The following is a 21865-nucleotide window of genomic DNA, read 5'->3' on the forward strand; positions in this document are numbered from 1 at the left end:
CAGATAGCTGTAGCTTAGTCCTGCATCCCAAACTACCATCAAAAGCACAGGAGTGGTCTAGGTTAGTTGTTTTGTGGCTAGTTGACAACCCTAAAATGTACTAAATGTGAATTGGGATACGTGAGGGGTTAAACCTGGCTGTGGATTTTAGTCTTATTCTTTGGATTAAGGACCCATGTGGCAGCTAGTGTCTTTTGCTTACCATCTATTTGCTGTTTTCGGTCTGAAGTCTTTGATTAGAAAGACAGAAAAACCACCACCAACAACATAGCTGAATACTTTGGGGCACTTTGATCTAGGGATACACACCAAGGAATATTCTTTGTTCAGCATTTCCTCCATAAAGTCAGAGGGAAGGAAGCTGTCTTTAAACAAATGGCTGTTCTAGAGACCAGTTGATTTATATGGATAGCAGCTCATGCTTTTGACATATGCATGAATGTGATTGGTGAAGCTATTTCAGATGACAGATACTGTAAAGGAAAAGGCTGCGTTTTCCATTCAGCTACAAAAAAGACTGACCTTTCAGTATTATATGCAACTCCCAGATTGTACCACAAAATGAATACCTTGTGAACTATCTACTCAAAGGGTGGAAATGACATTAGAACAGGGCTGCATCCAACTTCATAGGCTCCTGTTTCACAGCTCTGGATTTTACCTGGGGCTTAAACTGTGTGATCCATTCTTATATACATTTAGGATTTGGCCAATGCTCTACTTTCATTGTAAGCATTTGTGACACCTGGTGGACAAGGGGGTAAGGCCTGCATCAGCACCATGTGCTTGGCATGCGGAAGGTCCCAGATTCAATCCCTGGCATCTCCGGTTAAAAGGAACAGGTAGTAGGTGATGTGAAAGACCTCCATGCAAGGCCATGGAGAGCTGCTGGTGGTCTGAACAGACAACACTGACTTTGATGGACCAGGGGTCTGATTCAGTATAAGGCAGCTTCATGGGTATTGTTTGCTCTTGCCTCAGTTTCAAAGGACTGCCTTCCTTGGGAGAAGTTTGCACTTCTGCAAATGAATTGGAGGGCAGCTTGTGACTTACATACAAAATCATACAAACTATATCTTTGATAGTTTGATCAGTCTGTCTGTCTGTCTGTCCGTCCATTCAAGCTTCAATGGATTATCTTTAAAAAATGAAAAGTTGTTTCAAGGGCTACAGATCTTATCAGTGGAGCAAACTGTGTGAGCATTTTTATTCTTTCCCCAACACTGAATTTTCCAGTCAATATTACACTTCTCATAAGCTGTTTTTCTCCCATGGGGAAAGATCCACCCATGCACCCCTACTACACTGATCAGACTTACACTTTTCAGAAGCCATGTTTAATTAAAACAAGGAAGAACAGTTGGTTCTTATATGCCGCTTTTCTTACCCGAAGGAGTCTCAAAGCGGCTTACAGTCGCCTTCCCATTCCTCTCCCCACAACAGACACCCTGTGAGGTAGGAGGGGCTGAGAGAGCCCTGATATCACTGCTCAGTCAGAACAGCTTAATCAGTGCCATGTGAAGCCCAAGGTCACCCGGCTGGTTGCATGTGGGGGAGGAGTGGGGAATCAAACCTGGCTCACCAGATTAGAAGCCTCTGCTCCTAACCACTACACCAAGCTGGCTCTCTCATCCAAACTTTGTTTTGCAAATCTGTGTTGTACATCTCACCTGCAACTGCCAGGCAAGCAAACCAGAATTGGGGCTGCTCCCCAGCACTAAAAAAAGGTCAAAGGTCATTTGCCACACAAACTCTGCCCAATACCAGTGCACATATGGTACTAAGGTGGAAATAACACAAGAAAAGTGGGAGAAGCTAAAGAGGAAGGGAAACCTTCCTCCAATTTCATAGCTATTTTAAGAGAAGCATAAACTGTAAGCACTTCATGAGGTAAAAGGTATGGTCTTGACTGCAATGCTCACATGAGTAGACCACTTGAGTGAGTGGCAGTAGAAAACACTATGGGTTGGACCCAACCAGCTCTTCTACAGGGAGAAGCTATGCTGGGGATCAGAGGACAAGCATGCACAAAATTCTCATCGATCTGAAAAAGAAGAGAGCTGGGTAACATTGAATGAAAAATTTGGTGGGATTCAACACTATATAGCCTACCCTGAACTCCTTGGAGAAGGGGCGGGATACAGATTTGATAGAGAGAGCTGACAGTTACAGGTCCAGCACTGAAAAGAAACCCAAGAGAACCTTGTAGAGCCTCAAGACTAATGTGAGAAATAGTCTCCTTTTCTCATTTTTGAGTTCAGTGGAAAAAAGAGGTGGTCCTTCATTACAATAAACACAAGCAGACTGTTTGCATGAGCAGCTATTTGTGGAAGTGAGTGGCTGGTTGATTGCAAGAACAGAATGAGTGCCTTGCAGATAAACATGGAAAGGTTATCAAGTTGGAAATGCAGGTAGTCTAAAAATAACAGTCTATAAATAGACTCAGCTTTCTGATATCTCTTATACCAGATGTATTCTCAACTTTCATCTGTTACCAAATATGAACACAATTGCTTGTGATTGCAATGACTGTGAAGTGTGAATCGGAGCAAACCTTTGCCAGAAAAGTTTGTGCTGGTCTGTTCAGCTTTATCCATTGTCCTGCTGAGTCAGTTCCCAAAATGTGCATCACCCAAATGCTCATTTAGCAATATGCTTTCAGTCCCCAAACCCGCAACGCAGAAAAAGGCACAGACAATACAAATCTGTTTGTTCAACAAGATTCTGAAACCTTTTTGTAACATGGAGGGCAAAACAATGGCCACTCAAACCAAGGGTGGTGAACAAGGTACGCAAGCACCTAGGACCACACTGCTTTTGCCAGTGCTGGGGTTAGCTGCTCGGTTGTTCGGATGCTTGGCAGTGATTTCATTCCTAAGAAATGGAATAATGAATGGCATCGGGGGATCCCTTAGCGTTGGTTAGGTCGGGACCCTCGCTCCCAATGAGGGAGCTTTTGACCGCAAGTTGGACAGGGGGTGGGAGTTAGAACTCTCTGTATCGCCATATTTTAATGTTTAATGGGGTTTTAGGGGATGTACTGGGTTTTATTGTTTTACTGTAAACTGCTGTGAGTCAAATTGCTTTAGGATGCTCTGGGCTGATCCTGCGTTGAGCAGGGGGTTGGACTAGATGGCCTGTATGGCCCCTTCCAACTCTATGATTCTAAATTGAGAGCAGTGGTATACAAATCTGAAAATAAATAAATAAATAAATAAATAAATAAATAAATAAATAAAACAGGTACAAAATGTGTTTCATATATATACACACACACAAAGCCTGTGGTGCATAGTTGAATGATGTAATGCTTTTGTTTCTAGGTAGCTGCTCAGCTAGAAATATTCATTTGTCAGTTGACTGTTCCAGCAAACCACACTCCTGGTTGTGATCCGTGAGGTTTGCTTTTTCTAGTTCATCAGCAGCCTAACTCTTCTCAAAGAGAGATGTTCGCTGAAATTCTGGGCGAATGCATTTATTGTAGACGTACCTATAAATACTGGGTGTATTTTTCTTGCCCTTAGTGGTCTTGGAGAAGAACTGGAACCGAAATGTGTGGGAGATGGACGACGATCAGCCCAGTCATCAGGTAAGAGAGTGGGTTGCAACTGGCGTTCATGAGGGATCTACTAATGCCAAGCCTGTGCATGCAGCTTGGGATAAGAGCGGGTGCCAGCCCAAACAAAGTTGCTTTATGTCTTGGATCTGAAACTGCTGGATAGGCAAGTTTGGGGGGGGGGGTGTTTGATGTGCTAAGAGCTTAGCAAGCAGCAGCATTTTTCCTTTGAAGCTGAAAGCTGTGCTAAATCCTCCTGAGTCAGATGGTTGGCTGGGCTAAACTGGTAAATTAACTGTTCAGGTACAGGATAACCCTGTGGTGGTCAGGAAAGAGAACTCTACCTTTGCTATAAAGATAGCTGACAAATTATGGACACAATCCAGCCTTGACTTGATTTCAGTGAAAGAGGGCTAGGTATGCTAAAGTGATGAATTGTGTGAAATAGAGATAGTAACAACTGCAAGCACTGAGGTCTGGGTGGTATTAATGATTAGTAAGAACTTCTAGTAGGGTCTTTGTTTTGGTTGTTTTGAATATTTGTAAGTTACTAGTATTTGTATGAAGTATAACAAACTCATTGAAACATGTTTCTCTGATATAGAACCTCTTTGATGTTACTGGAAGCACCAGTATTCATTTACGTATTAAGTCATGTGGAAAAAAACTGTCCGTTCAAAACTTTCAAGGCAGCTTCCAAAGTTTCAGTCAAAGCAAAGATAATTGCCAGTATTTAAAGCAACTAAAAAAACTGAACTTAAGACAGGTAAACTGCCCCCCCCCACCATAAAACAGTAAAACAGCAAATATGGAACTCAACCCCCCCGCCCCCCAAAAAAAATCAGGCAAATGGGGCGATTTTTAAACAGTCAGTCAGAAAATCTTTACTGGCATACAAAGAAAGATGACAGAAAAACCCACATTATACAGTGTTAATTGTTCTACAGTGACAGGACCTCATAGCCAGCTATACAAACTTGGCAACCGAATCAATAACTTGAGAGTTTTTGTTTCCTACTAGGAAAATGATCTTAGTCTCACCATCAAGTCCTTGTCATTTAGAAAAAAGTGGGTTGATGAACTGCCCATGAATAATGGCATGGAGGGGACAATGGAAAAATGCATGTAGGATTGTGTAAAGTGTCAGGTAATCAGCTAGCCATGGGGAGAGAGAGAAAAGGAGAAAGAGAGAGTTCCAAAGAGGCAGTATCACCACGGAAAACAGCATGCTTCTGGTGACCGCCTCCTGACTTCAGAAGGGGCGGTGCTCAGAGTCGCTGCTGAAGATAGAATCTTCATTGATGTGCTTGTTCTTTTAAGTCCTTTAAGTCCCCTGCTCTCAAATTATTTCTCTTGGAGGTAATGATCAGCATGTCTAATTGAGTACAGTAGCAAAGAGGCATGCAGTGTAGTTTTTAAAAAGACTAGCAGGATATATTCCCAGTTGTCGGTGCCTGGCTGAAGTCTGGCTACTGCATTTCAGGTCAGGAAGTCAGGTGAAGCTTCCAAACTGTGTTCAGCATTTGAGACTGATGAGTTTCAGATACTATAATATACTACTAGCAGAAAAGTCCACTTTCCCTCCCCCAACCCCAACCCAGGCAGGCTCACTGAGGCCTGGAGAGGCCATGGCAGGCCTTCTTGAGGTGGGGGGAGTGCTTGCAGAGGACTTTCCTGTCTCCCATGCACTGGTGAGGCCAGGGCTTGCCCCCCTTCCCTCCCAAGGCCAGTCCTCAGCTGGGCGACCTTCTGGAGGCCACCATCCACAGTCCCAGCCCCCACCCTCCAAGCCCATGCTCTCTGGCTGTCTTACCTCTGGCACTGGAGGGGTATGCAGCCAAGGGAGGGACAGCTTACCTGATTGGCCATGTGTTGAACAGATAGCAAATCAGTAATGTGATGAGTCCCAACTCTTCCCACCACTCCTGTCCCATTTTATTTAGATATTACAGATAAGTATATTTCCATTATTGTTATTTTTGCAAGGTTATGATATTTGTATTCAGAATAATCTCAGGGATTATTCCTATGCAAGTCATCATGCACAAACGGAGTTGCTATCTTGATAGCAAAATAGTATTGATAATAAGAGTGGCTCCCTCTGTTCTCTGACTCCGAAATCTCACCATCAACAGAACCATCAGGAATGAGCCCAGTAAGACTTCATCTTTTGTGACTCTGACTCCCTTGCTCCCATCTAGCTCAGTAGAATTTATCAGCTATCAATACTGCTGAATTATTGTGTCCCATCATGCTTGTATCATATATTCAAATCCATCTTCAACTGAAGCACAGCACCTCTTCCATCCTTAGCACTCAACCTAATCCAAAAGACGGTTTGGTCAAAAGAATGTATATGGGAGTCGAATTCAGTCTAGTAACAGACTTCCATTTTTAAGTCTATAGTGAACATGGTATGATCAACCTATTCTCATTACTTTTGTTCTACCACCTTTAAAGCATTACAAAACCCTGCAAAACATCTTTGACCAGAGATGATTGGGGGGGGGGGGGAGAATGGACAGCAGCATTCACAATGGTTGTTAACACACTGTATTCTGCTCTCTGGAAAATAAACCTATCTCTAGCTCTAATTGAGCATTTGTGTTTAAATCCAGCAAGCTCCATTTTGAAATGGCTGCTATTTGTTGTGTATATTTCTGTATCCGGTAAAAAAAATCCCCTTAACTCCTCTGATTTCCAGATGGTGTTTTTAGAACAATTGTCTGCCTTGTTATACTTCATTTCCCAAAGATTTCACCAAGGACTGCCTCATCACCTAACTTCAATACAAAGATGAATTATTGTCGTCCCCCCCTCCCACTGCACTTCTGCTTTTCTTTTGCCAAAGGTAGACTGTGGATCATTTATAATTTGCTTTATTCCCTAGGAGGTCTGTTTCCTTAGTAATAAGATGAATCTACACAAAGCTTTGGATGCATTCAAACACTGTAGGTAGGCAGTATACTCTGGAAAACACACTGTGGCCCTAGAACTTTACTATTTTCAGAAAAGAGTCCTGCAAAGAAGCAATTTCAAGAAAGCCAGTGAATGCTTTGGCTTGGGTCCAGACTAGCCTTTCCATGTGTGCAAAGATTACCTGGTTCTCTCCCTGGGGGGGCGGGGATTGGATCCCTCAGGAACAGGATTTAGCAGACATTTCAGGCTGCTGGAGGGGGGGGGGGGAGTCAAGCTCTTTGTGCCTGACAAAATAGGCTTTTTACAAGCAAGATACTTTTAAAGCAAGGGGGGGAAACACAAAGCTACTTTACTGTAACAGGCAGTCCAAAAACTGAGATTTTGTGAGAGTCCAAAAACAAATCTGGATGATACTTGCAATAGGCAAAATGATGGAGAGGGATCTGATCCAGCAAAATAATGGCGACATGTGTATTTGCTGCCTTTGGCTACATGTGGCTAATTCAACACATCACACAGCATTTCCTAATTATTGCGGATTGTTCATATTTGGAACTTTTGTGCATAACCAGACAATTTGTTGTGCCTGCAGTTTGTCTACATTCTCCCATACACAGTAAAATCCAAATAATATATGATAGTGCAGTTCCATTTGGTAGAACAAACTGAATTGTATGTCTTCTGTGAAAATAACAACATTCTTTATTTTTATATCCCACCCTTCCTACACTCAGAGACTTAATGGAGCATTATTTAGTTCCATGCAAGGAAAACTTCTACTGCCCATTTCTGCACATTGAGCCTGATGCTGCTGACTCTGTGAACTTAGGCAGATTGTGAGTGAGCAGAAGAGATTGTGTCAGTATCTGGCTCTTGTGACCCTTTCTTGCATGCTCAGGGAAATGCCAATCACCATGTTGGGATCAGGAGGCAAATTTCTTCCAGGCCAGACTGGCCAGGGATTCTGGGTTTTTTTGAGGGGGGATCATCTGGGCATGGAATTGGGGTTGCTATGGGCAGGCAGGTAGTTGTGAATTTCCTGCATTTTGCAGAGAGTTGGACTAGTTGACCCTTGAGGTCCCTTCCAACTCTGTGATTCTATTAAACAGGTAGGATTTTTTTTCCCCCTCATGCTTGTTGGTAACCCTAGTTTTGCATTCATTCACTTTTGAATAGAGATGATAAAGACCCTGCTTTTCTAGGGGCTTTTGGAAGAGGCTGAATTCAACTGTTTCATCCCTGTGGTCTGGGTTTGACAAGCTTGTTTTTATCATTCTTATTGACTTGGATTTTGATTTCTGATTTTATTATTAATGCCATGTAATTGCTGCTTTATGTTCGGAATTGTTTTATGCTGTATTTTCCGTGTAATTATATTGCTGAGTGAATAGTGTGTGTGTTTTAAATACTTTAAATGCCATTTCAAATTATTTTGGGGTCTGTGAGTCACCCTGGTTGCCATTTTGGCAAAAGTATTGTATAGAAATGTCTCAAATAAATATGCATACATTTAACGAAATAAGTATAAATGAAAATTCCGCTGAGCAGGCACAGAGTGTGCTACCTTGTTGCTCAGAAACTGTGGAAACTCTTCACACTTCCAGGATTTAATGGATGTGTTGCTAGATTCATTTTCAGACAGATGTGAAATGCAGCTTCTCCAGACTGGGGCCCTGATCCAAAGGTGCAGGCACAGATGGTGTGCATGGAGGTCAGCTGCCTTCTAAGGAAGAGGAAGTGACTGCCCCATCTGGTTTTTGGGGGGCACAAAGAACAGTTTAAGCAGTATCTGTTTTGGATTAGTGCAAAAAATTATTTTCTTAGTTCCAGGGGATTTAGGTTGATGCTCATGCAAAAGAGAAAAAGGACAATGTTTTCTATGGGACAAAAACATACCAAAGAACTGACAGGGAAGTCTGCCTTTCCCAGGTTTAAAGAATGAAGACCATTTGGTGTTCTGTTTGAGTTGTCCTATCAGTGCAGTGAAATGACTACATTATCCATCACTTTCCTAGTAAAAAGTCATGAGAAAAGAACAGAGATAAGGGATTCTGATGTTATACCTTAAGGAATTATCTGTTCCACTTAATATTTCTGGTAAGGGCATGGAGGAGGAGCTGGTCTTATGGCTTAAGTGCCACTCAGCACGTAAGATCCACTCAGGATGGCTGTCCCGCCCCTGAGTGCCTCCTCCTCCAGTGGCCAGCCAATCGCCTTCTGTCCCACACCCTGACCAACCCCTCCTCCTTCCCTTTCCCTCCGAGGCTCAGGGGGCCTCCAGCCTGCAGCCTTTCCAGGGTGTAAACTGCACGGAGCTTTTATTCCAACCCCAGATCGATTCAGTCCCTGCCCTCTACACAGAATGCGATTTCCGTTTGGATTTGGGGCGATTTAAATTTTCCTTCTGCAGCAAGAAGTATTGATCCGGAGTGACCCGACCTTTATTGTGCGATATCTCAGACTGCTTTTAATCCTGAACATATTCAGAAAATTGCATTGTTTTGAATCTGGGCTCTCCTCCGTGGTAGAGGACCCGTGATTGGCTACAGGTGGTCATGTGACAAGCCTGCTTCAAAGGAGAAGCCCCTAATTTCTCTCAACTTCTGTGGCCTTGGATTTTTTTTGTGTGCCTTCTTTGTCCCCCCCCTTCAAAAAAAGAAAGGATTTTTTTCCTCCCTCCTCTGATGTCTTGGATCCTCCCCCCCTTCAAGAAAACAAAGAAAGAGTCTCCATTTGCCTCCCCCCCCTCTTCTGAGCCTCCCTAGACTTTCCTGTTTCAATGGGGAGGGGGGGGGGAGAGGAAGACTCGAACTCAAAGCGATCTGAATTCAACAGGATTGACAATGGAATAAAAAAAGTAAGTGCAGACTCTGCCCAGGTCCTAAGGGAAGGAAGGCCATCTGTAGAGTTCTTCTACTCTCTCCCCATCTAGCACTCATTGTATTCCTGAATGCAACAGGCTTTGCTCCTAGTATTAAATATATTAAACAGAAGGAAGGGCCTTGAGCTCTTTGTTGTTTCTTTTCCTTTGCAATTTTGTGAAATGTATTGAGACAGACATGATGCTTTCCTTTTGCATTGCTGAGTTACTTCATTGAGTAAGCACAGAAATTGTATGGAGCATACATTTTAAGGGTGGCAGCTCTATGTGATTGCTTCATTTGGCAAGTGTATGTTGCTGATATTTGCTGATGATTACAGAGGACAGCTGGAAATGAAAATGAGGAAGTTGATGGCAACTGTCTGTGTGGATTAAGGAACAAAAGAGGAGTCAAAGTCACTGTGAAACAGATTCCCCCAGCAGAATGTGACAAAATGGACCCTTCTAAGCCTGCCAATGCTTCTGATCTTCTGGCTCAAGAAAGCAAGCCTCGTTACCATTGCCTTCAAAACCCACCTGGCTTCCCACCAGGGCAGAAAGCAAATGATAGCTCTTCCAAAGATAAAAAAGAAAGCTCAACACAGGGTGGAGAGGAGCTACACAGAGATGGAGAACTGTGTGAAAATAGCCCAGGGAATCATGGGATAATGGAAACTTCAAGCAAGGGGAATCAGACACCGAGGACAGACCTAACTGCCAGCGAGGAGAACCTTGTGTGGCTTGACTTATCAAGAAGTGGGGAGAATTTGGGGACATCAACAAACGATCCAAAGAAACCTTGTTCAGCAGAAGGTGACAGTAGATTTCATACAACCCAGAAGAATAAACACGACAATGGAGCAACTCTAGAGAAAGACAGTAAAGATTATTGTGCTCCAGGTTCTGGAATGTCCAAGGAAACTTTGCAGGAGTTGAAAAACCTGTTGAGAGAGAGCCCGCTGCTTAGTACCAGGGCCAGGAACAGTGGTAAGCCCAGTGGCATGTTTCCCCGTACCCTTCTGCTGAATGCGAGTGAGAAGCCAAGTAGACACGTTGAGACTTTTCACCCTCACCTAAGAGGAGGTGATCAGAAAATTCCGACTGTACACAAGCAGGTTGCAGGGCAACTAGGGAAGCCACAACCGGTTCACAACTCAGCTGGGCTGAATAAGCAGCAGTCCAAAAGTGATGATATGGAGCATCCAGTTATGAAGCAACAGACATCTCCCCCAAATCCTCCAGGATTTAAATTGGACCCTACTCCTGGTCAGCATGGTAAGGATGTTAGACTCTCAGTGTATGCTTAAGGTATGGAATCAGCTGGAAAGCAGAATTTTTTGTTTTATTTGTTGTTATTCATCTTTCTTCATAGGATGGATGCTAGCGGTTAGACTAGGATCTGCAAGAAACAGGCTTGAATCTCTGCACTGCCACTGGAGCTAATTGGGTGACTTTGGGCCTGTCACTCTCTCTCTATCAGCCTAACATACTCAACAGAGTTGTTGTTGGGAAGATGAAATGGAAAGGGGGGAGAAATGTAAGCCACTTCTGGTTGTCCGTAGAAAGAAAGCAAGGTATAATTACTTTCATAAATAAAGAGTAGCATAAACAATAAGGCAGGACATAACAATAATCCGGACAACCAGTGAGAAAACACCAATATTCAACATACAGCAGCAGCAGAACCAGGAAGCTGCATAGGGTTTCTGAATGGTCCTTAGCATACTAAAGTCAAAGATTTGATTCTTACAAGACACATTGACTATGATGTACAGTCTGTGTCAAGGCATTTTGGGCTTAATTCTGGTCTTCTTAATGTGAATAGCACAGTTTGCATGGGGAAGCACATGCAAATACTGGATGAAGTGATATTTTCCTTGGGGACCTTGGGGGAAATGGAAGTCATATGACTTTCTCTTTCTCCACTTTCATTATGCTATATAACAAGGCACTAGGAATAGGGAGGAAGGACTGAGTTGTATTGAGTTTTCATTGTGTTCTGTGGTGAGAGGAAGCAAGACATGAGTCTTCCATTCTCTGAAGACCTAGTTGCAAACTGGCTTTTTAGCTCAACCCAACAGTCAACCCATAGTTGAGTTCTGGTCAAATTCAACTTATAGCCACATCACTGCTGGCCGACGTGCTTTTGTGAATTGCCTGCATTGTGCAGGGGGTTGGACTAGATGAGCCTGGAGGTACCTTCCAACTCTACGATTCTATGAATCTAATTGTCTCAGTTCACAGCATTGCTCTTATAGGGCATCGAATGTAGTGCAATTTTGTCCAGTTTCATAGTAAACAAATGACCTATCAGTTTGATTGTAGCAACCCCCTTTCTTGATGGTTTGAAATATGCTGAAATGTGTTCTGAGAAAAGTGGGACTTTGTTTCTGCTGAATATGCCAATGTTTCTTGCAATTCAGTAGGAGTAGCAGTTTCTGACATTTTTTGAAAGATAACGTGACAGTTTTCTTCAGGAATAGCCATACAGCATGACTTTGGATGGAGACAGACATTAACATTTTAAGTAGAACAGAAGCAGCTTGACGGTGTCATTACTGTCCTCAAAACCCATACACTTTTGTCTAGTCTGTGAGCCGGGGGAAAAATGGATCAGTAAGTCTTGAATGTAGTTCAGACTGAATTACTGAGAAGCATGCTGTGGTGATTACCTACTAGCTTGCACTGTTTCATCACCAGTACAACATTCTGCCAATTCCCAGAGAGGTTTTGTTGCTGTTCTTAAAACGGTTTCAAATCTTTGGGGGTAAGGAGAGAGTAGTCCCCTGCCGAGAACTAGCAGGGGTCATAAAGTTTGGAGACAGCAAGAATGCATGGCTTGGGTTAACTAGAAGTTTGTCAGTTATTTTTGTAATGTTATATACTCAGAATTCAGACTCTCTTTATTACTGTTTTGCAAACACTGAGGGTTTTTGTGCTATAGTTCCATTAATCGTGTGGGATGCAGAGCTGAAATCCCTCCCCCCTCGAGATATGGGCAATTCATGACCCTTTCTGCTCCATCTGGTTTCATAAGCTCTTTGCTTCCATGGAGATCCTGCTTTTCTATGGGGCAGAAGGCAACAGTACTAAAGCTGAAGTGACATGGGGTGAACAGCTGATTTCCAGATATCAGTTCCCCTGGAGGAAAGGGTAGCTTCAGAGGTTTGGCACTATGGCATCACATCTCCGCCATACCGCCTCTTCTCCCCAAACTGCCATCCAAACAAATCCACCCCCAAATATCAAAATAAATAAATTCCAAGCCAGAGTTGGCAATCTTGCTTTATACCAATTGTAAATCAAATGAACTAGCCACACTCGAATTTAAGAATGGCTCCCTTTTGTAAATGATTTCAATCAAACACTAATAACCACTTTTGTTATATGGAGCAAGTGGCCTTCAATGGAAAAGCAAGGGAGAGAACCCTTAACTCGTTCATCTTCTCACTATTTTATTACTCTTTTCTTCCATGAATTTGCATGTAATGTTTAGTAAATACCTGCCAGCAGCTTGAAGCTGGACTGCCTACCTTCAAGCAAGCACTTTTGTTAGTGAAAAATCCTTTTTGGATGGGCTATTTTGTGCCAAAAATGCTCACCATGAAAAGTGTTTAATCCTTTCTCCATCTGTAGCTTCAGCTGCAAACCCCTTCCCACCTGTTTTCCATCTTCAGAGTTCCAGGTGTGTGTTTGAGATGGTAAACATGAACCTGGAATTCCATCAAAGGAGAGGGGTGAAGTAGCATGGATATTTACAGGAGAAAAGTGGCAGATAGGGGAAGGATGACCATTCTCAATTTCAAACTGCTGTGTTTTGAAGTGGTGTTTCTCTAACAAAAGTGACCAGTGGGTTTTTAAATTGTCTGGTCAGGGTCACTTGAATTCACCCCAAAAAGTGAGCACAACCCCTCTGTCATCTCATTGAACTTCATGCAGACATTTTGCCTCAATCTGGCATTTTACAAGCGACAACATTTTGCTTTGAGTGTAATTGGTGGAGAATTAGATTCTGACCTTTTCAGAGATATTTGGCAGTTTCCTTGACATTTTTGATATTGGTTTGGAATTCCAAAAGATATTTTCCTAAGCAGGATCTTCCAACTTTACTTTGGATTGTATTCTAGGGGGGGATATGGTGACACATTGGTACCAAGGGTAGGAATCACAAAGAAGTTAACCAACTTCAGCCTCCTAAAGAATACAGAAGTAGCTGCCCTGTCAGTCTTACTAGCTCTGCTGCCACCTCTACGGTACTGCTGTACTTGGGGCAAAGATACATTGCACTGTCCTTCACCTTCCACACTCAGAAGGGTATAATTCTGCATAGAATTCAACAGTCAGCCCACCATCTATTGTAAACCTAGGTGCACTGACAGCCATGGGAAACAATGTGCTTAACTGCACCTAGCTTTGTAGTGAAATTGTCCCCTGTGATGGTCACGGCTCATTGTGATCAAGGATCTTTTCATTTTCCCCCCTGCAGGACAAAGAAGAAATGTAGATGTAAGGACCCCTGGAATACGCATTCCTCATCACTTGGTCTCTGAGATTGAACACATTATCGAACAGATGGCTAAAGACAGCATACATTTTGTCAGATTTGAAGCAACGGATCTTCATGGGGTTTCGAGATCAAAAAGCATCCCGTCTCGCTTTTTTCGGGTATGTTTTATGTTCCATGTTGCAAGTCTTCCCTATTGCCCTGCTGTTCAGAGACAATCTGCTGCTACACGAGCCTTCGTCATGCACAAAGCAGTTCAAGTTTACAACAATTATTTCCCTTTTCATTCATCAGTACGCCTCAGGAATGTTGGCTTCTTTTAGCATCCCTAAGCAGCCATTCCTCTGCCCTGAAGAAATGCAGATTTAATTAAGGCAGGCATCTTTAGGCATTCAGTAATCCCTCCCCCCTTTTTCAGGCTTATCTTTGTACATTTACTACATTGACAAGGAGTCTGCTTTAACAGGTGTCAGCAAATTGCAAGAGCAAATAACAAAAAGAAAGCAGGTAGCACGTGCATAGGTCTTGTGTCACTAATGAAGACTGTTGAGAATGGTGGCTTGAGAGTAACATTCACAAGGCTTGTGATCAAAGGGCTTTTCCACATTCTCATTTTACTCGCTGGTCAGTTGCTGTTTCTTTGGGGATTTCCACCCCCTGATTGGCATGTGCTTTACTCGCTCTAGATGTCAATACCACACAGCTTTTCTCCCAGTATGTCTCCCTGAAGATTAAAACTGTAGGTTTCTTTTCGGGGGTGGGGGTAGCTGTGTGATATCGAATCGACCACTAGAGGAGCAAAACATGTGTGGAATAGGAAAACTCCTTAAAGAAACAAGAGCTTACCAGTGAGTAAGATAAGGTGGAAAAGCCCAAACAAATATGAGCTACTTGGGTGTACTGTCAGAGAATCTAAATCACATAAACTTTTGGGATAGGCAGGCTTTTGTAGTTTATTACGTGTAATATTCCGTATGGATGGGTTGTGTTGTACTTTAATTCTAACTTTGCTAGAGCATCATAAAAAATTATCTGGAAATCTAACAGCATTTTGCTTTCTTTCCCCGTTTAATGGGAGGAAAGCCATTTTCTGTTTATTTTGTTTTACATCATGTTAACTGAACATTTTAGATCTAACTTTCTTTAATTGGGGAATTGGCAGAAACAAAGACTCATCCCCAGACAATTTGTTAGCACCGAAATTGCATAGAACATGGGGGGTTCTGCATGTCTTCATTCTCCCTGCATTTTCTCAGTTACTACATCAGTTTATTTACTTACAGTCATGCCTTTAAAAATGATGATTTTTGTGTGAAAGTGCTGTTGTCACAGTGCCACCCAATCAGAAGATAAGGTAGGGGAGAAAACTTAACTCCCCAAATTGAATTATGAAGCAAAAAGTTTAAAGAAATACAAATATACAACCTAATAATTCAGTTTCTCTACGTAGAAAGTTAAAACTGTTCAAATATATTAAAATACATGTATTTATTACAAGGTAATAAAAAACAATATTAGACCTGAATAATGGCCTCACAAAGAGTAAAATCATTAAACAATATCTAGTAAGGGACGTATGATCCTGACAAACTGTGTTTCAACTGGATGGCCTTTTTCAGTGGTCACACGTACAATATAACGTAATACACAATAGCTCCAGATATAAAAATAAATCAATTCTCATTTCAAAAAATCTAGGACCCAGTATAGATTGTCAAGTTATTGAACATAACTCAAGGCAGAGATAGAAATGCAAAGGCACCTTCATAAGTAACTACCAGCTCTGATTGAATGTACATAAATTAAAATGATAACTTTGCTATGTACCTTTCTTTCAAGGTCCAGATAAATTAATTATTAATTATCTTATGGAACTATTAATGTGAATATGTATGCATATCAGCCGGAATTGAGGCTGAAAAAGAGAAAGTCAGGATTGAAAAAGAACAACAGATACAATTAGACAAAATTGAAAAGGAACAATAACTAGTATTAGCCAAAATTCAGGCAGACAAAGAAAGGCTCAATACTGAAAAAGAAATAGAATTTGCTAAATTGGCACAGCCGGATAGAGAGAAGGAACATAAAAAGAAATGCATATCATGAAGATGTAGGAGATTCAGCTAAGGGCAGATTTGCCAGTTCCATGGGGGAGGACAAAAGAAAATTTCACATTATCAAAAGGGAGATGACATAGAGGTCTTTCATTTTAGCTTTGAGAGATCATGCAAAGATGTAGGAGTTTCAGAAGAAAGCAGCATGCTTTATTGTGCCCTCAAATATGTGGAGGTCTAAGTGAGATCAATCAATCAATACTTTACTGGTATGTTAAATACATGAAACAATATCACTTGTAAAATGGGTAAAAACCACAATGTCAAACAATATAAAAACATGTAAACAGTGTTAAAGGAGCAGTTTGAAATTAACCTTAAGAACAGTCTCTAATTTGGTGACTACTTTTGTAATATCAAGATCATTGTCATTTAGAAAAAGCTGGCACACATTTCCTTTGTTTGTATTAATCCTGTTTTGCAGGATGGTTGAAATAAATTTCTGGTGGGGCACTTTGTGAAAAGGACATTACAAAATTATATGTGATATATTGTGTCAGGCAAACCCATACCACCAAGACAAAGCCTCTCATGCAAATAGAATCTTAGAAGGGAAGGTGTTGTTGCAAGCTAGCAAAAAGGCCCTACTTTGAAAGGGAACACGTAAGGTGCAAAAATAATCAGCCATTTTCCCCAACTGGATTCACAGTCCAATTCTCGAAGAACCGATTGTGGGCTGAGATAGAAAAAGGTTGTGGTGCTCAAGTTTGATGGAGGGAAAAATACAAGGTTTATCAAAGTTCCCAGTTAGTCATAAAATAAGTTGTGGATTTTTCTCTAATCAATGATGTAAGTTTAGCAATTTCTGCAGATCTGCATTTTCATCAGCCAGTCCTCTGTAGTAGATATATTTATGGGCCATTTCTACACAGAGGAGTAAAACGCGAGTAGCTTCCTGCTTACAAACACGGGATGGTAAATCTCGCATTTGCAGCCCTCCTCACGGGATACCCCTCCTGCGTATTCTATCATAGCTTTTTACCTCCTGACAAGGCTGCAAGGGAAAGCAACACAAACTTCTCCCTCCGCTCCTTGGCTTGTCAATCACAGCAAGCCACCAATTGCAACACGGCAAGTACAGAGGCACTGGGATACCAATATGGCAAATCAAATATACAAAAATGACTTTTATGGAGTCTTCAAACTTCCATTCTTCTTTATTCTTTTATATAAATCCCAAAGTTCTCCCTCCCCCTCAGCCCCAAAATTAATTATTTGTTTTAAAAAGGCACTTCCGTATTGCTATGTGGTAATGCCACAACACAGATGTATTTTTTATAGAAATCACACTGCCCCATTGCTATGGAGAAATGCCAGTATGATATAGCACCCCGCCTTGGGGAATTCATGTTCTTTTTCACTTAATTTCTGCCTGGGTGGATTTTTGAGATCCTGAATATGATAACTGGAGCCTAAAAAGACATTTTGTGCTAATGGTTGGCACAAGGTACCAACCATTGTTGAAACAAGGTACTCAGACCCCTGCATGATCAGGAGATAGCAACTAGATCACACACACCCTTCCCCAGGTCATTTCCCATCTCCAGAAAATGCAAACAGGGCTGTTTTTACCTGCCCCAGTTGTTAGAAGGCTAGACTGAAGCTCAGAAAGACATTGTGTGCTAATGGTTGGCTTTAAAACAAGGTGCTCAGACCCCTGTATGAGCGGGAGAGGGCAGCCAGATCATCCGCGTTCCCCTCTTTCCCAGCTCATTGCCCACCTCCAGAAAACATAAAAGGGATTGTGTTTTGCCTGCCTGATCCCCAAAAGATCATGGACACTTTAAAGATTTTATTTCACCTTTGACAATGTGGGTTTGTGTTGCAACACGGACTTCGTCATTAAAAAAAAAAATTACTCAGATCAGTAAATGGAGAGGGGAGGGCAGGTGCAAGAGAGGGACAAAGCTGCTGAGACTATCACGTGGTAGACTATCCACAAGGTCTTATCCCTGGTTGCTCACTGGTTACTTACTGGTGGTTCACGTGATTTAAGGCAGTAAAATCCAGTTTTCTGGATTTCCAAAATCACGAGTTAAAAATTGCCAAATCATGACCCGGCTACTGGACAGCCTCAGGATGTTGGCGATGTCATGTGGAGAGGGCTCTATTTGCCACCAACGTGCGAAAGCTGCCCAAGAACATTTTTGTCATGCAGTATGGACTTCAAAGCCCAAATGCTACACCTTACTGGTTATGACTGCAGGAACAATATAGGATATGTCATGGCAGAACAAAATTTGTATATTAAGTAACCCCAGCCATTTGTGAAAGTGTTCTTTGCTTCCCATCCCTCCATTTTCCATGCATGAGCACTGGGAAATCACAAGGTACCATGGGCATAAATCATAGTATTTCTGCACCTCTTAAAGAAAAAAAATTAAATTAATTTATATCCCATTTTCCTCCATGTGGAGACCCAAAGCAGCTTACAAAATCCATACAGTGCAAGAAAATTAAATAGGGACATAAAAAATAGAAAAAGTAGAGGTGGAGGAGACTTCAAACTCCAAATCTGGTCTTCCACTCTTTTTCTATCCCTCTGCCAGCAGATCTCCTTCCCTACTGTAGGATATGATTGCTGCCATTCCCAGGATTAAAAGACCTGTAAGCAGAGGTGAAACAGACTCAGGAAGATTTTATTCAGAAGCTGTTAGCCAGGAGAATCTTCCCCAATGCTACCCCAACAATGTGACTTACTTCTATAGTAATGATATATGATTTGGGTGCACATAGTTTGTAAGTATTTTTTGAATTAGGCTGCAGAACTCAAAGTACTCTATTGGTAAATATCCAGTTTATTGCAATGTTGCATGATCTTAGTGCCTTGTTTTGAAGATACTTGTGCAACAAAAAGCACTTCACAGGTTAATGATCCACTTTGAGCCCACTCAATGGATTTAGAAGTCTGTGATGTTGCTTAGGGCTGAACTGTGAGGCATATGTACCTTGGGTATTATTTCTTTTCTACGCCCTACCATGAATTCTGTATGTGGTCTCCTGATGGTGCCCTCCACAGAATACAATGGGCACTTTCCATGGAAGACTGAAGAGTTTAAAGAACCAAACCACAATTTAGAAAACAACACAAGCAGTGTTCAGAGAGGCTTTCTGCCTCCTCCACCTCAAAACAGCATCCCTTAGTATGGGGTGTGGGTATGGCTGTTGAAAGAAAAGATGCTACTAGGCTTTCTGGATATATGCAAAGACTTAGCCATGCCTAACTGTACTGCGTGATTCCATATTAGGATCAATTGACACTGTCTCATCTTTGAAGCCTTTCTTAGAATTTGATCCCTTGTGTGGATGCGGTGCATTATAATCATGACTGACAATTCACAATTGCCAAAGAAGAATGTCAAGTTCTGTTTCCTTTTTCTTGATGTTTAGGACAAAGCGATCCATGGTGTTGCCATACCCAGAGGCTATCTTGAACTGACCCTGAATCCAAAGGATATGGAAATAAACCAAATTAGCGCCAGCAATTTCAACTGTGACATAGTCCTGAGTCCTGATTTATCCACCTTTCGAGTTTTACCGTGGACTGAACTAACTGCAAGAGTGATATGTGACTCCTTCACCGTAACAGGCAACCCACTACTGACTTCACCCAGGCACATTGCCAAACAGCAGCTCAAACAGCTCCAGGATAGCGGCTTTGCACTGTGTTCTGCCTTCACTTATGAGTTCTGTATTTACGGGATTGCCGAAGTTGTGAATTCAAAAACGATCTCTTTTCCTGCAGCAACCTTGCTGAACAACCAGGACCAGTCTTTCATTCAGGAACTCATTGATGGGATGTATCACGCCGGGGCCAATATTGAGAGCTTTTCATCTTCCACAGGGCCTGGGCAAATGGAGATCTCTTTGCATCCCGAGTTTGGCCTCTGCGCTGCTGACAGTGCCTTCATCTTCCGAACAGGCATTAAAGAAGTGGCCAAAAAGTACAATTACATTGCCAGCTTTTTCACCGAGGATGAATTTTGCAACTCAGGTGTTCTGTCGCACAGCCTTTGGGACAGCAACGGGCAACACAATCTGTTTTCTTTTGGTCCAGGAGGCCCCGAGTTCACTGACAAAGGGAAGAACTGGCTCGCGGGACTCCTGCTGCATTCTGCAGCGCTCAGCTGTTTGATGGCTCCCACCATTGGCTGTCGTAAACGGTACAGCGTTTACAGCAAGGATTCAAAGGATACCGTTACAGCCAGCTGGGGTTGTAATGACAATGGTTGTGCATTCAGTGTCAAAAGTCATGGCGAAAAAAGAACTCAGATAGAGAACAAGATGGGTTCTGCAACCGCAAATCCTTACTTGGTGTTGGCAGCCACGATTGCTGCTGGTCTAGATGGTGTAAGGAGAGGGCTGACCTTCCAGGAAGGATCAGAGGAGATCTCCAATCCTACTCAGATCAAACCTGCTGTAATCCCACTGAAGCTGGAAGATGCTCTTGTAGCACTGCAGGAAGATGAGTGCATCAGGGAAGCACTAGGCGACACCTTTGTCCGATATTTTGTTGCCATGAAACAGTACGAGTTGGAGACAGAAGAAATGGATATAGAAAGGAACAAATTTTTAGAATATTTTATCTAGTGTGAACATGAAGGTTTTGCATCTTGATAAAAAGCTGTGCTTCTTTTGCATTGGGGTGAACGTGAGTGCTTTTGTACAAGGCTTTTTTTCAGACTGATTCCGCAGTTCTGATTTGCCAGTGCATTTTCATCGCATCAGATTCTAAATGTAGACTCCAAATTTGCAGCTGGCATCCTTCATCTGTGGTTTTCTCCTGTCACTGGTCAGGACTCCAATCATGGCATTCGTTTTGCATTTTCTTGGGATAGTGGGTGGTCCCACTTCCTGTCATGCCTCCTCCCCTTTTTCTGATCTGAGCATGCACAATAATGTACTCGTGCCATAACACAATCAAAAGTAATTTTTTTACAAATCATACCTCCCATCCCTCATTCCCATGACACTTGAATCACCCAAGCGGGGGCAGAGGTTCTTGTGTTGATGCATGCTCAGTCACCATGCATGCATGAAAACAAAACACATCAGCCACCATTTCACAACTGTATTTCTGCACAAAAGTTATGAAGTGGCCCATTGCATCTTAAATCATAAAGTGTGCTTAGATGCTGAAACGGGAGATAGAGGAGGTGGGGAGGGATGTGGAGTCCTCATTTTTTACTATTACCTTTCTGGAGCATCCCCAGAAAGCTTACACTGTTGTTACTACAAATTCATGTCATAACACAATAATGATCAAAGAATATCAAAATAGAGAGGGGAGGGGGGGAGGAGAGGCAGAGCATTGATCGGAGTTGATACGTAATCACTTGAGGTGGGAATGGAGGAGGAAGCTGACTCAAATCCTGAGATTCCTCATTGGATAACCCTGAATTGGATAACCATGAATTCCCTTCCTTCCCAGGAAGGGGGGGCAACTGTGCCTTCCAAGGATTCTCAAACCACATGGCAATCAAGAGAAACATCCTTAAGAGCCCAATTTTTGTGTGAAAAGTTTGTAGTTCTACAAAACATTAGGGAGGCTGTTGCTCCATTTTTCGTGGCTGCAGAAACAGTCTCTATGTGTTCCAGAATCAAATGGTGAATAGAACTTGTACAGATATTGACAGTATTGCTGGCAGCATTGGGAGCTTTTTATTCATAACTAGCTTCAAAACCCGTTCCTAAGAATGGGCCTTGAAAGGGTTCCCTCCCCTGGCCCCCAGCCAGGCAGCTTAAGGTGGCTTTGGGCTGCGCAGCTGAATCAAATGGGGTGTCGGGGGCTGGCCAGCTTGTTAGCAGGCCCGGTAAAGAGCTCCTTAGCAGGCAGTTAGCAGGCTGGGAGGCCCTCGTTACCATGCCCTACTTAGCAGGCCAGGAGGCCCTCGTCAGCAGGGCCTCCACCA

At 42.4% G+C, this 21865-nt stretch overlaps 1 protein-coding gene across 2 annotated transcripts; it reads left to right on the forward strand.

The window, feature by feature from the left end:
* The first annotated feature begins 2821 nt into the window (after positions 1-2821).
* Positions 2822-21232, forward strand: LGSN (lengsin, lens protein with glutamine synthetase domain). 2 transcript variants are annotated; one of them, XM_077307899.1, is made up of 5 exons: positions 2822-2925; positions 3525-3589; positions 9677-10610; positions 13822-14000; positions 19344-21232. In XM_077307899.1, the coding sequence occupies exons 2-5, from the start codon at positions 3563-3565 to the stop codon at positions 20541-20543; spliced, it is 2340 nt and encodes a 779-aa protein (XP_077164014.1). In that variant the 5' UTR covers positions 2822-2925; positions 3525-3562; the 3' UTR covers positions 20544-21232. The 2 variants fall into 2 exon arrangements, with proteins under 2 accessions (XP_077164014.1, XP_077164004.1); XM_077307889.1 differs by lacking the exon at positions 2822-2925 and having other exon boundaries at positions 3381-3589.
* The last annotated feature ends 633 nt before the right edge of the window (positions 21233-21865 follow it).

This window comes from Paroedura picta, chromosome 1 (genome assembly GCF_049243985.1).
Source record: "Paroedura picta isolate Pp20150507F chromosome 1, Ppicta_v3.0, whole genome shotgun sequence".
Taxonomy (NCBI): domain Eukaryota; kingdom Metazoa; phylum Chordata; class Lepidosauria; order Squamata; family Gekkonidae; genus Paroedura; species Paroedura picta.

Coding starts and splice junctions, on each gene's coding strand:
- LGSN (XM_077307899.1), top strand. CDS start 3,563: ATGGACGACGATCAGCCCAGTCATCAG. Junction 10,611..13,821: donor CCCTACTCCTGGTCAGCATG/GTAAGGATGTTA, acceptor TCCCCCCTGCAG/GACAAAGAAGAAATGTAGAT. Junction 14,001..19,343: donor TCCCGTCTCGCTTTTTTCGG/GTATGTTTTATG, acceptor CTTGATGTTTAG/GACAAAGCGATCCATGGTGT.